Source organism: Gekko japonicus, unplaced genomic scaffold, assembly GCF_001447785.1.
Source record: "Gekko japonicus isolate JY-2015 unplaced genomic scaffold, Gekko_japonicus_V1.1 scaffold916, whole genome shotgun sequence".
NCBI lineage: Eukaryota > Metazoa > Chordata > Lepidosauria > Squamata > Gekkonidae > Gekko > Gekko japonicus.
Window position 1 is genome coordinate 39,615 of NW_015164697.1, and position 13,677 is coordinate 53,291.

The 13,677-nt window shown below is 51.1% G+C and overlaps 1 protein-coding gene across 1 annotated transcript; it reads left to right on the forward strand.

Moving 5' to 3' along the window:
* Window positions 1-28: 28 nt before the first annotated feature.
* On the forward strand, window positions 29-12,957 carry FBXO2 (F-box protein 2). The gene is made up of 6 exons (XM_015409477.1): window positions 29-208; window positions 1,882-2,137; window positions 4,813-4,939; window positions 6,825-6,920; window positions 7,013-7,148; window positions 11,339-12,957. The coding sequence occupies exons 2-6, from the start codon at window positions 1,885-1,887 to the stop codon at window positions 11,471-11,473; spliced, it is 747 nt and encodes a 248-aa protein (XP_015264963.1). The 5' UTR covers window positions 29-208; window positions 1,882-1,884; the 3' UTR covers window positions 11,474-12,957.
* The last annotated feature ends 720 nt before the right edge of the window (window positions 12,958-13,677 follow it).

The following is a 13,677-nucleotide window of genomic DNA, read 5'->3' on the forward strand; positions in this document are numbered from 1 at the left end:
CTTCAGTTACTTGCCTGCGACAGACAAGACCAGACCGGTCCAGCTCCAGAGGCGGAGCCAGGAGAGACAGGAAGCGCTCAGCATCCTCCTGCCCCCCCCCCCCAAGGCTGGGACTTCGGAGTCACTAGAGGGACCACCACAGATGCAGCTGGCCTCCTTCTCGCCGCAGCTGGACCCGGTGTTGCAGCTGACCTGAGACATCTGCCGGGTAAGGAGGCTTGGGGGGAAAGACACAGGCCAGCTATTTAAACCTCCCTCCCCAGTTTTGCGGTCTTTTTCTTAAAAAAATTGCAAGCTCACCTCTGTAATCACTGATCATAAGGCAGAGTGACGGAGCAGCCCCTGGACAGGGGTGAGGGGGTTCTGCTGGACCGGCACACGGAGAGCCTTCTCCCAAGTCATGGCTGGTCCCAGGCTTGCCAATCTCCAGGTGGTGCCTGGAGATCTCCCGGAACGACAACCAGTGTTCCCTCTAAGCTGAGTCGGTGTGAGCTAGCTCACAGTTTTTTAGCCTCCGGCTCACAGATTTTTGCCTTTGCTCAGGAAGGATGGCCTCAGAGCAAACTAATTTGTGCAGCGACCAAGTGGCTCACTCGCAACTTTAATGCCAGGAGCTCACAAAGTAGAATTTGTGCTCACAAGACTCCACAGCTTAGAGGGAACATTAATGACAACTCATCTCCAGACGACAGAGATCAGTTCCCCAAGAGGAAACGGCTGCTTTGGAAGGTGGAGTGTGTGGCATTATGCCTGGCCGAGGTTCCTCCTCTCCCCAGGGCCTGTCTCCCAAATCTCCAGGGATTTCTCCAGTCCCGAGCTGGCAACCCTTGCTGGCCCTGCATCGTAGTCCCTGACTGGCAGCCGCTCTCTCAGGTGGGGGCTCTTCCAGCCCTCCGCCTCCAGGCCCGTGCACCCCATAGGAGATGGGAGGGGCTTCTGTGTCTGGGGAAAGGTGGGGCCTGCAAAGAAACCTTCGTGGGCCCTGCTGAGACCACTGCTGGGGACCCAGAGCCTGCTCCTCTCCTCCAGCGGGCTGGGAAACCAGCCCTCCCTCCTCCTCGAGTTCAGATCCCCACCTTAGCAAATATTTTCTGCAATGTAGATTTCAGAGTGGAAAGTCCTGCCAGCGATAGGTTTGGGCTGAGGGCCATTTTGTGAAGACCTTGGGTTCTATTATTAGAGAGTCAACACGGGACGTTCCCTTCAAGAGCCGATAAGTAGACATTTGATAAGAACCGTGATCGCTACACGCTCGGATAAAGCAAATATTGTGAAACGAATCGTTTACATTGCGCAGCGTTTGTTAGCGTGCGAGCGATAATAGAAGAGAATTTTCTACAGACTTACTACAGTAAATGATTTTGCAAACAAGTCTTTATTGACTCTTCGTTATTTTTGTCGCGGATGTTGTGTTTGGATTTCCAGCCTCCAGGTGGGGCCTGGGGATCCCCCGCTTTTACAGCTGACCTCCAGCTGGCAGAGATCAGCTCCCCTGGAGGAAACGGCTGCTTTGAAGGGTGGGCTCTGTGGCGTCGTACCCTGCCGTGGCCCCTCCCCTCCCCAAACCCCGCCCTCTCCTGACTCCACCCCCAAAGTCTCCAGGTATTTTCCAGTCCAGACCTGGCAACCCTAGAGACAAAGGGCACTCCAAAGGGCACGCCCATTTATTGCAGCGGCCACGCCCTCCTTTCTCTGCTGGGTTGGCAGCCGGGTCCGTGGGCCTCGCCTGGATTTGGCTCAGGGGACTCCTGGTTGCTGATCTCGACTTTGCAGCACAGCCCCAAAGTCGACCTTGCATTCCGGAAACCGTATAGCTCAGCTGCCCCCTCTCTTCCCGAGCTGCTGGTGATTTTTTCCTGGCAAGTCCTTTCTTCTTCCCAGAGGATGGAGTCCCTCCCTGAGCCGCTGCTCATCCAGATCCTGGCCTCAGTACCGGCGGTGGAGCTGATCCTGGTGTGCCGGCTGGTCTGCTCCCAGTGGAAGGCCCTGGTCGACAGCGCGGCCCTCTGGCTCCTGAAGTGCCAGTGGGAAGGGCTGGCCGGAGAAGATGCGGAGGAGGAAGGAGGCGCCAGCTGGCAGATGCTCTACTTCCTGAATAAGAGGAAGAGGAACCTGATCAAGAACGCCACCGGTGAAGGTGAGGGGGCAAGGAGGATCGGGGAAGAAGAGGGGCCCACCGGGAGACCCTCAGCCAATGTTCCCTCTAAGCTGAGTTAGTGTGAGCCAGCTCACAGTTTTTTAGCCTCTGACCGACACATTTTTGTCTTAGCTCAGGAAGGATAGCTCCAGAGCAAGCTAATTTATGCAGGAGCCGAATGCCTCGCTCACAGGTTTAATGCCAGCAATGCTCCCTCTAAGCTGTGGAGTCTTGTGAGCAAAAATTCCAGTTTGTGAGCTACTGGCATTAAAGTTGTGATTGAGCGATTTGGCGACTGCATAAATTAGTTTGCTCCGGAGCCATCCTTCCTGAGCTAAGACAAAAATGTGTCGGTCAGAGGCTAAAAAACTGTGAGCTGGCTCACACTAACTCAGCTTAGAGGGAACACTGAATGCCAGTAGCTCACAAAGTAGAATTTTTGCTCACAAGATTCCACAGCTTAGAGGGAACATTGCCCTCAGCCATGTGCCCTGCACAGGGGCGGATGAAGGCTCACTGGTGCCCCGAGCAATGACCAGTCTTGGTGCCCCCCCTTTCCACACTGACCCCCAGTCCGTTTTAGCAGTTGACCTGTCTGACCAGTTATACGATGCAGGTTGTAGCAGTACAAAAATTTATTCATAGGATAACACAGTATACCAGGCATGTCCAACTTCGAACAGGTAGTGATCTATTTTTTTTCCGGCCAAAACTGCCGGTGATCTACCACCATGAAAATAAAGTTTCAAATTAGTTTCAAATTAGATTTTAACCCACTAAAGTTGGGTTCCACCGCTCCCCCCCCCCAATTTATAATGCACCTTCTGTCATTTACTGGTAAGCGAAATAAGCAAAAACAAAACAGAGAGACGAAGATCCAGAAAGAACCACCAAACAATCATCAAAAAAACCCAAACACCTGTCCTGCAAACCAGGAGACCAAGTGGGGCTGGTGATCTACCTCTGACCCCTCCGCGATCTACCGGTAGATCGCAATCTACCTGTTGGACATACCTGCAATATACTGTACAAACTAAGCTTTTCACCCTTTCCTCAACTTTGTGGTGCCCCCTTTGGCCCTGGTGCCCTAAGCACGTGCTTAGTCTGCTTCATGGTTAATCCGCCCCTGGCCCCAGCTAGATGACAGGCAGAAATCCAGGAGGGGGAGTTTCCTGCATTGCCACATGATCCTGCTTAGGAGGAGCTGCCCCTGGTGGGTTCCTGCCTGCCTCGCCGATAGTTATAGCATGGGAACCCCCGCCAAGCTTGGCAACCCACTAGACAGAAGCAGGGACGTAATACTTTAGACTGCTTAAAAGTCCTTCATTGTCTCCGCAAGTCTGGTGACAACCCACCCTGTAAGGTAGGCCCCTCCCCCTATTGTGGGGGGAGAAACTGAGGCAAAGAGAGTGAGGGGCTTTGAAAGGCCACTGAGAGTTGAACTGGGGGACTTCTTGGCTCCCGTCTCAGTCTCCGAGCTGGTGCAGAGAATGCAAACCATCTTTGCAAATTGCCTTGAATACTCTCAGTGGCTGCCTGGCTGACACATAGAGAGGGATGAGGTGACGGAACAGACGGCATCAGTTCGGGATCCTGTTTTGGAACGGTCCCCTGTGTGAAGAACTCCCTGCAAAGGGAACACCCGTTCAAATAGGATGACAAGCTGAGGGAAGGCCTTTCCCCTGATATGCTAGCTTTCTCCTTGCATGGAGATTAAAAAAACCCATGGTGCATTAGAAAAGGACAGTGCCTGAAGCAGTGCAGCCCCTTTTACCAGCTCATCATTTTAGCACCTCTTTCCAATGCACATTATGCAGCCCAACCAGATGACAGCCAGTAAAAGACTAACATCTAGGACAGGGGTGTCGAGCTCATTTGTTATGGAGGGCCGGATCTGACATAAGTGAGACCTTGTTGGGCCAGGCCCATGCATGTCATAAAAGGTAATGCCAGGTAGCAGAGATATAAACTTTAGAAAGGACACAAACACAGAAGGCTCTCTTTTTTACTTAAAATAAAAACATGCTTAAAACATGAGCTCTGTAAGATGCAAACCTGCTTTCGATTTATTGACATTCACCACAGAAATCTCATGCTCGGAGTTCTGAGACTAGGACCCAGGTTAAAACATGAAATGTCTGAGCGATTAAGAGAGTCTGGCGAAGCAAGCGATGATGCAGCAGCAGCAGCAGAACTGGAAGCAGGAGATGGCCAGCTCCACTGCAGGCTTGAGGGAAGCCCTCCAGGGGCCTCATCCGGCCCCTGGTCCGCATGTTTGACTCCCCTGATCTAGGAGAACCAGGTTCGAATGCCCCACTCGTGCCATGGAAGCTCACTGGGTGACCCTGGGCCAGTCACAGTCTCTCAGCCTAACCTACCTCACGGGGTGGTTGTGAGGATAAAAAGGAGGAGACTGATATAATCCACTTTGTGTCCCTGTTGGGGAGAAAGTTGGGGTACGAATGAATTAAACAACTGAGCAAACTCAGCGGGGATCTTGGAGCACCTTCCTGTGAAACCCAGAACTATTTTGCACCCTGCCGTGGAGATGAGGCCCCGGGTAGCTTCCAGGTAGACCAATGTCCCAGTCATGAGCCAACAGATCTCGTTGCCCATTCTGCGACTGGCAGGGTGGAGGGAAACGGAAGGGCCTCTTTCATTGTGCCGTTTTTCAGAGGACCTGGAGCACTGGGTAGAAGTGGAAAGCGGGGGCGACGGCTGGAAAATCGAGGAACTGCCCGGAGACTTCGGGAAAGATTTCCCCAGCGACGAGGTCCACAAGTACTTCGTCACGTCTTTTGAGTAAGCCCTGTTTCTCTCTTTCTCTCTCTCTCTGTATCTAAGTGGAGATTTGAGCAAGTTTATGGGCAAGTCAGGCCCGGAGTTAATGTGGGGCCCGTGGGGCCTGGCCCCCTAGCAGTTTTTAGGGGGGGGCCTTCCCGAGCCTTGGTTCCCCTACCCCAACTCCCCCTGACTGCCTGTCAGCCTGTTGGCAGGGAGGACAAGGGCAGTGATTCCAGAGGTTGCCCCCGGTGCTGTGCAAGAGTGGAAGAGGCACTGGGGCTCCTTGGGGGGGGGGGAGCTGGACCCGGAGGCTGCGGCTGCTGCAGCCCTTGCCCTGGAACCTTTGACTAGATTAGCAGGCGCCCCACCCCCAGGCCGCCTCCCTAAAAAGTCCTTAGTGCTGTCATTTCACAGAAGCACAGCAAACCCGGAGAGTATAGCACAGGGCGCAGAATTTACAGCCAGCTTCTATTTGTTTTATTTTTTTTAAGACAGCAAGCCTCTAAGTTCTTGCAAAGTCATGCAAATGACGGCCAAACCTGCTGATACCTCAGAAGCCTGAGAGGAGGCTGAATTCCCAAGGGTTGGGGACATGGCTTAATTTTTTTTGCTAACAAGTTCCTCATCTGCGTGGCTGCAAAACTATGCCTGAGAAATCTGTCTGCAATATCAGATGAAGTTTCAGTCTCCAGGGAAATGATTTAGGCTTCCACTGTTGTGTTTGGTGTAGTGGTTAAGTGTGCGGACTCTAATCTGGGAGAACCGGGTTTGATTCCCCACTCCTCCACTTGCACCTGCTGATGTGACCTTGGGTCAGTCACAAGCTCTGGCACAGCTGTCCTTGAAAAAGAGCAGTTTGTGTCAGAGTTCTCTCAGCCCCACCCACCTCACAGGGTGTCTGTTGTGGGGAGGGGAAGGGAGAGGAGTTTGTCAGCCGCTCTGAGACTCCTTTGGGTAGTGAAGGGCGGGGTATAAATCCAATCTCCTCCTCCTCCTCCTCCTCCTCCTCCTCTTCCTCTTCTTCTTCTTCTTCTTCTTCTTCTTCTTCTTCTTCTTCTTCTTCTTCTTCTTCTTCTTCTTCTTCTTCTTCTTCTTGCATAGCATCAGTCTTGGGCTTCTCTGTTGCATATTTAAGCAGAAGAAGCTATGCCAAATTGTTTAAAACCTGCAGAATAAAATTATGCAGTTCAAGTCAATGCTGACTTATGGCAACGTTGTGGAGTTTTCGAGGCAAGAGGTGTTTGGAGGTGGTTGGCCACGGCCTGTCTCTGCATAGCGACCCTGGACTTCCTTGGTGGTCTCCCATCCAAGTACCGACTGGAGCAGTGGTGGCGAACCTATGGCACAGGTGCCAGAGGTGGCACTCAGAGCCCTCTCTGTGGGCACGCGTGCCATCGCCCCAGCCAGGCCCAGACCATCATTAAAGTGTTGAATTCTCTGCCAGATAATTTTAAGTAAACGAAAGCATTTGGGATTTGCTTTCCTTACTTTGTTTGGATCCTCTTAAGTTAATGTAGGAGTTGTTTTTTTCTAAAGTAAAACCTCAGCATTCAGGTTAAATCGCCGTGTTGCGCACTTTGCGATCAATAAGTGGGTGTTGGGTCGCAGTTCGGGCACTCGGTCTCTAAAAGGTTCGCCATCACTGGACTAGAGCCAACACTGCGTAGCTTCCAAGATTCGACAGGGCATACAAAGTGAATACATTTGCATTCAGGTTTCTTTGGTTCAGCATTTCGCATTTTTGCAAGGCTCAGACTGGGCAGCAAAACCCTGTGATAAAACTGCAGTCCAGCCGCCTGTGACTGGCACGTGAGCGAGCCCAGGGCCACAAAGACTGCTTGAGTGGCTAGGGCCCCCAGGAATGCAGAGAGCGATTCCCTTTTCTCACTCTGTTGTGTTTCAGGTGGTGCCGCAAATCCCAAGTCATTGATCTCCGGGCCGAAGGGTACTGGGAGGAGCTGATGGACACGATCCAGCCCAAAATCGTGGTGAGGGACTGGTAAGTAGAGAGAGAGAGAGAGAGACCCCCCGGCCGCTTCCCACCCACTTATTCTGTCCGTGTCGATGTGGCTCTGCCTCCTCCCCCTGCAGGTACGCGGCCCGGTGCGACGCCGGCTGCTTGTACGAGCTGAACGTGAAGCTGCTGTCCGAGACGGACGAGGTGGTGGCTGAATACCGGAGTGAGACCATCGCGCTCCCGCAAGACAATGAAGGCGAATGGAACGAGGTGGGGGCACGGGGGAGGGGGGGTGTCTCGAGGGAAGACAACAAAAAACAGCGGGCGTGAGCTCAGGTTGTAGCCAGGGCTTTTTTGGTAGAAAAAGTCCAGCAGGAACTCATTAGCACAATAGGCCAAACCCAGCAGTAAAAACTCATTAGCATATTAGGCCACACCCTGACTGCACCACTCATTAGCATATTAGGCCGCACCCCCATGTTACCAGAAGTGTGGTCATCCAGCCACACCCACCTTTTGCTTCTTATTCTGCTTACCCTGTTTGTTGTCAAAACCCAGGGCTTTTCTTGTAGCAGGAACTCCTTTGCATGTTAGGCCACACACCCCTAATGTAGCCAATCCGAATGAGTTTCTGCTGTTGGGTGTGGCCTGTTATGCTAATGAGTTTCTGCTGGGCGTGGCCAACTCAGGAGCCAGCCGGAACTCCGTTCCTGTGCGTTCCTGCCCCAAAATAGCCCTGCTTGTAGCCATTCCTGTAACAGTGGAGCAGAGAGTAGCAGAGGGCGAGAGGGTTCCTCCAGGCATTTGTGAAGTCCCTGCATTGTGCGAGATGAGCTGGAAGTCCCTTCATTGTGCGAGATGAGCCTGGAAGTCCCTTCCCACCAGTGTTCCCTCCAAGCTGAGTGAGTGTGAGCCAGCTCACAGGTTTTTTAACCTCTGGCCCACACATTTTTGCCTTAGCTCAGGAAGGAGGGCTCCAGAGCAAACTAAATTATGCAGTAACCAAATGGCTCGCTCACGACTTTAATGCCGGTAGCTCACAAAGTAGAATGTTTGCTCACAGGGCTCCACAGCTGAGAGGGAGCCTTGCTTCCAACTCTGTGATTCTAGGACAGGAAACTGAGCCGGTCCGTTGGGAACCGTTGAGATGGGTGGGTCTTTCCCCAGGATCTCATAGGAAACCCCTTTTGTCTGTGCCCCCAGCCTGACCTGTGGCCCAGAGGACGTGCGGCTGGGCTCCGATTCACACGTGCAAGGCAGCCAGACACTCTGCGGTGGCAGAACGGATGGTCGCCACCAATGCTCCCTCTAAGCTGTGGAGTCTTGTGAGCAAAAATTCTGCTTTGTGAGCTCGTGGCGTTGACGTTGTGAGCGAGCCATTTGGCTACTTTATAAGTTAGTTTGCTCTGGAGCCATCCTTTCTGAGCTAAGACTAAAATGTGTGAGCCGGAGGCTAAAAAACTGTGAGCTAGCTCACACTCACTCAGCTTACAGGGAACACTGGTCGCCACATCACCTGGTCGGTTCTGGCTTGGAATGTCATTTTGCATAACCAATGTCCTGCAAAAAGAAAGCTAGCCCCACAGGGAGAATTGCCTTTTGTGTTCAGCAGAGGGTTGGACTAGATTACGGGTTCCCCCAAGCAATGCTCCCTCTAAGCTGTGGAGTCTTGTGAGCAAAAGCCCTACTTTGTGAGCTCCTGGCCTTAAAGTTGGGAGGGAGCGATTGGGCTACTGTGTAAACTAGTTTGCTCTGGAGCCCTCCTTCCTGAGCTAAGGCAAAAATCTGTGAGACGGAGGCTAAAAAACTGTGAGCTGGCTCACGCCAACTCAGCTTCGAGGGAACACTGCCCCCAACTTTTGAAAGCCTGCAGGCAACTTTGGAACCCTGACACAGTGCGGTGGACACAGAAACAAAATGGCTGCCACAAAATGGCTGCCGGCGGAGGCAGCTTACCATCAGTCACCCAGTGAAGGTCCTTATACAGTGGCTGCCAAAGCATTGTGGTTTAAAAGCCCCACCCAGTTTCCAAAAATACTTGGTGGCAGGCCCGTAGCCAGGTTTTAATTTTTTTTAAAATTTAAGTGTAAGCTGCGGTGGCTCAAGTGGTTAAGACGCTGAACTGCAGGCTGTGGAAGGTCAGTAGTTCAGCAGTCCGAGACCCGGGTGCCGCATGATGTAGTGAGCTCCCATCTCTAGTTCCAGCTCCTGCCAACCTAGCAGTTCGAAAGCAAGAAATTGCAAGTAGATAAATAGGCACCACTTCGGTGGGAAGGTAACAGCATTCCATGCACCTTGGTGTTTAGTCATGCTGGCCACATGACCACGGAAACGTCTTTGGACAGCGCTGGCTCTTCGGCTTTGAAACGGAGATGAGCACCGCAACCCTAGAGTCGGATTCGACTGGCTTTCGAGCAAGGGAACCTTTACCTTAAGTGCAAACAAAAGAATTTCAACATCTAAATAACATACAACGCAGAATTTTAACAGTAAGAAGACAAATAGGCTAAACATAAGCTTCAGAACAGAAGGGATAATGATGCAACAAGAAGGAATCACGCGTTGCCTGAGAGTACTATATACCGGTATGGACATAAACATGAGCATGAACATGAACAACTAGGGTCATCTAGAGTGCTGCGTTGTCAAAGATTCAAGAGTATTGCTTAGTTATAAACGAAGCCACGATGCAAAGTTCGGATTTTTTTGGGAGGAAATCGTTTTCCTGCCATAAATTGTATGGGAACCAGGTGTCTGTGAATTTGGAGTGCGTTGTGCATGGGGATGTTCGAGAGGTGTCTCTTGGTTATTTTATCCATGATGAAGAATTCCCATATTTTGTTTCTCCATTCCTCCATCGTTGGGCTCCGGCTGTGAAGGCTCTTGCCCGGCTCCAGCACCCAGGCCTGTTGCCGGAATTTTTTAAGTGGGGGGGGGGGGCACTGGCTAATCAAATTAAAAAACTCCCCAGCTCCTTCCCTGCACCTGCTGCTGCTTGGGGGCCCTGGGCTGGATGGGAAGTCGGGGGGGGCCTTGCCAGGAAGTCAGGGGGCCTGGCCCGAGGTGCCCCACTGTCAGCAAGCACCATGGTGCCCAGAGGGGGTCCCCTATTGGGGATCCCTGTACTAGAGGTTGTTCAGGGTGGTGAAAACCAGTGACGATTGTGAGGCACTCCAAGGGGATCTGTCAAGGATGGGCGAGTGGGCGTCAACATGGCAAATGGGGTTCAATGTGGCCAAGTGCAAGGTGATGCACATTGGAGCCAAAAATCCTAAATATAAATACACATTGATGGGGTCTGAACTGGCAGAGACTGAGCAAGAGAGAGATCTTGGAGTTGTAGTGGATAACTCACTGAAAATGTCGAGACAGTGTGTGACTGCAATAAAGAAGGCCAATGCTATGCTGGGGATTATTAGGAAGGGTATTGAAAACAGATCAGCCAATATAATAATGCCCCTATATAAATCAATGGTGAGACCTCATTTGGAATACTGTGTGCAGTTCTGGGCACCACACCTTAAAAAGGATATTATAGCTTTGGAAAAAGTGCAGAAAAGGGCAACTCGAATGATAAAAGGGTTGGAACACTTTCCCTATGAGGAAAGGTTAAGGCGCTTAGGGCTCTTTAGCTTGGACAAAGGACGACTGAGGGGTGACATGATCGAGGTTTATAAGATTATGCATGGGAAAGAGCAGGTAAAGAAAGAGGTACTTTTCTCCCTTTCTCACAATACAAGAACTCATGGGCACTCCATGAAATTGCTGAGCAGTTGGGTTAGAACGGATAAAAGGAAGTCCTTCTTCACCCAAAGAGGGATTAACACATGGAATTCACTGCCACAGGAGGTGGTGGCGGCTACAAGCATGGACGGCTTCAAAAGGGAATTAGATAAGCATCTGGAGCAGAGGTCCATCAGTGGCAATTAGCCACAAGGTATAGCTAGGGGCTCTGGGGCAAGTGATGCTCTGTCTTCTTGGTGCTTGGGGGTGGGGGGCAACAGTGGGAGGGCTTCTAGTGTCCTGGCCCCACTGGTGGACCTCCTGATGGCACTGGTATTTCTGGCCACTGTGTGACACAGACTGTTGGACTGGATGGGCCTTTGGCCTGATCCAACATTGGCGTCTCTTATGTTCTTATGTTCTTATGTAGAGGTTTCTGATGTGGAGTGTGGAGACAGTAGACGGACTTCTTTCTTCCCCTCTTATGATACAAAACCCTGGGGTCTTCCGTGCATTGCTCCATCACAGATTCAGGCAGGCTGAAGGAAGTACTTCCTCACACCAGGCTTCAGCTGCATGTGGAACTCTCCGCCACAAGATGTGGTGAGGCCCCCTGGTTTAGAGGGCTTTGACAAAAAGCTCTACGGGGGGCCAGGTTTCTCAACAGCCACGGTCGGTAAATGGATTTGTCACCAATACAAACTGTTGACCATTTCTCTCTCCTTCTCTTCCCGAAGATCACCCACACCTTCACGGACTACGGCCCCGGGGTTCGCTTTGTCTACTTCGAGCATGGCGGCCAGGACACCGTCTTCTGGAAGGGCTGGTACGGCGCACGAGTCACCCACAGCAGCGTCACTGTGGAGCTGTAATGTCGACCCTCAGAATGCTGGAGCCGGGGGAGCACTCCTGCAGTGGAGTCTCCCTCGTTGAGGAAGGAGGGAACGGGTGCGTGGTTGTGCTCAGGGCGGGATGAAGCGTTCTGCTAAAACGGAATCTGCCAGATGTGGCGTTCCTGCTGGGATCCAGTCCTCTGGGAATTCCAGACACAAAGTTTTTTTTAAAAAGCCTTCCCTTGAACTTGAACGCTGCTGCAATCTTGCCTATTCAAAAACACCCACAGCTATGACTATCTTTCCGCTTGCAGTTTTGAAACACTTGAGAATCTGGGCTGCAGTTGGATGTGAATTGACCTTTTGTGCTATAGGGATGTTTAGAGGGGAAGGCTGGTGAAAGGCGGTTGAGGTGAGGAAGCCGGGTGCACAAAGGAACAAAAATCTGTTTTGTCCGTGTGTGAATGGCAGACATCTCGGTGTGTATTATAGAATTCCGCACAAAGGTGGCGCTGCTGAGCTACGAATGGCCTCCAGGAGAAGGTTCTCTGTCCCCCTTTCCCAACAACTTATGAAAAACGAGTCTCATGACATGCCCAGGGCCATTAGGTCTCCATAAATGCCACCCCCTTCCCCCCTCTCAGTTGGCCTGCACAAAAGTAATGCAAATTTCACACAGGTGGGCCAGAAGGGTGTTCAAACCTCTCTAGGGAAACCACCCTCATGTTTGGAAGAGTGGGTCACCAAGATTAGCCATGAGGATAGCTAAATGGAACCTTCATGCTCAGAGGCAGTCTACCCACTGAATAGCGCTCCCTTCATGCCCTGCTATGTTTTCAGATATGGCTTAGCTTGAAAGTAGGCCTTGTGAGCAACAAAAATAAAGCCAAAACTTAAATCCAAAACAAACAAGAGAATGCAAATTGCAAAACGGGCGTCAAAATCAGCATCACTTATCAAATGGGGGGGTGGCCGAGAAGCAGTTTTGCTTGCAAAAAGCACTTCGGGATTTTTAAAAAATACTTTAAATTGTAGGTGAGACTGAATTTAGTGGGAAGAAGGAAATGCAAAAGGCCAGTTTTGGAAATTAATCGATTTTTGAGTGCTTCTCGAAGCTGAATTTTAAAGTCCACTATTTTCCCCTGGGTTAAATTTGGCATGGGAAGACCTAAAGGGCACAGCTCCACCCCAGACACCCTAACCCCGAATGAAGGAGATGCCACCCAAGAGGGGTTGCTGGATTGTGGAGGGACAAAGGTCGAGGTTTTCAAACATCAAACATGTTGAGATTCGTTCCACTCCTGGAGCTCCTCTTCTGTGTCCCACTATATCTGGTGACGCCCTCCCCTAAGTTTCCAGCTGCTTCATCATCTTCTTAACATCTGCCGGCCTCCAAAGGCCATGCCTGGCCAAGACAGCTGCCCTGCCTAGTGCTGGATCCCAGGCTGGGAAGAAATCTGTTGCCATCGTATTGAATTGGGCTTCCCTTCGGCCAGGGCGCTTTAGACAAAAATGTAAATAAACACTGGGTTGCTGGAATCCAATTGCTACAGACTGTATTTATTTAACATTTTTTTCTTTTTTAAAAAAAACACCTTTCCCAAAAGCTCAGAGCGGCTCAGCACAATGCAACATAAATTAATATAAAATAAAAATGTTAGACGACATAAGAACATGAGAACATAAGAGACGCCAATGTTGGATCAGGCCAAAGGCCCATCCCGTCCAACACTCTGTGTCACACAGTGGCCAGAAATACCAGGAGCCATCAGGAGGTCCACCAGTGGGGCCAGGACACTAGAAGCCCTCCCACTGTTGACCCCCCCCAAGCACCAAGAAGACAGAGCATCCCTTGCCCCAGAGCCCCTAGCTATACCTTGTGGCTAATAGCCACTGATGTATAGATAGGGGCTCTAGATACAAAGCAGGAAAAATTCAGAAGAACCAAAACAGAAAAATGGAAGGCATTTAGAATTCTTTCTGGAATGTAAGGAGATGTGAAGCTTTCTGAACCTCAGGGTCTAGGGTCCATCACTGGGAAAGCTCTATTTATTTTTATTTTACTTCAATTACACCCACGTGCCTCCCCAACGGGTGACCCTGGGCCAGGTACACACTACTTCACAGAGTTGTTTTGCGCATAAAGTGGTAGAGAGAATAATGTAATGCTACTTTGGGTACCCATTGGGGCCTCTATGCCCTGTGGTTGGACCTCCAGAGGAACTGGTTGGCCACTGTGTGAG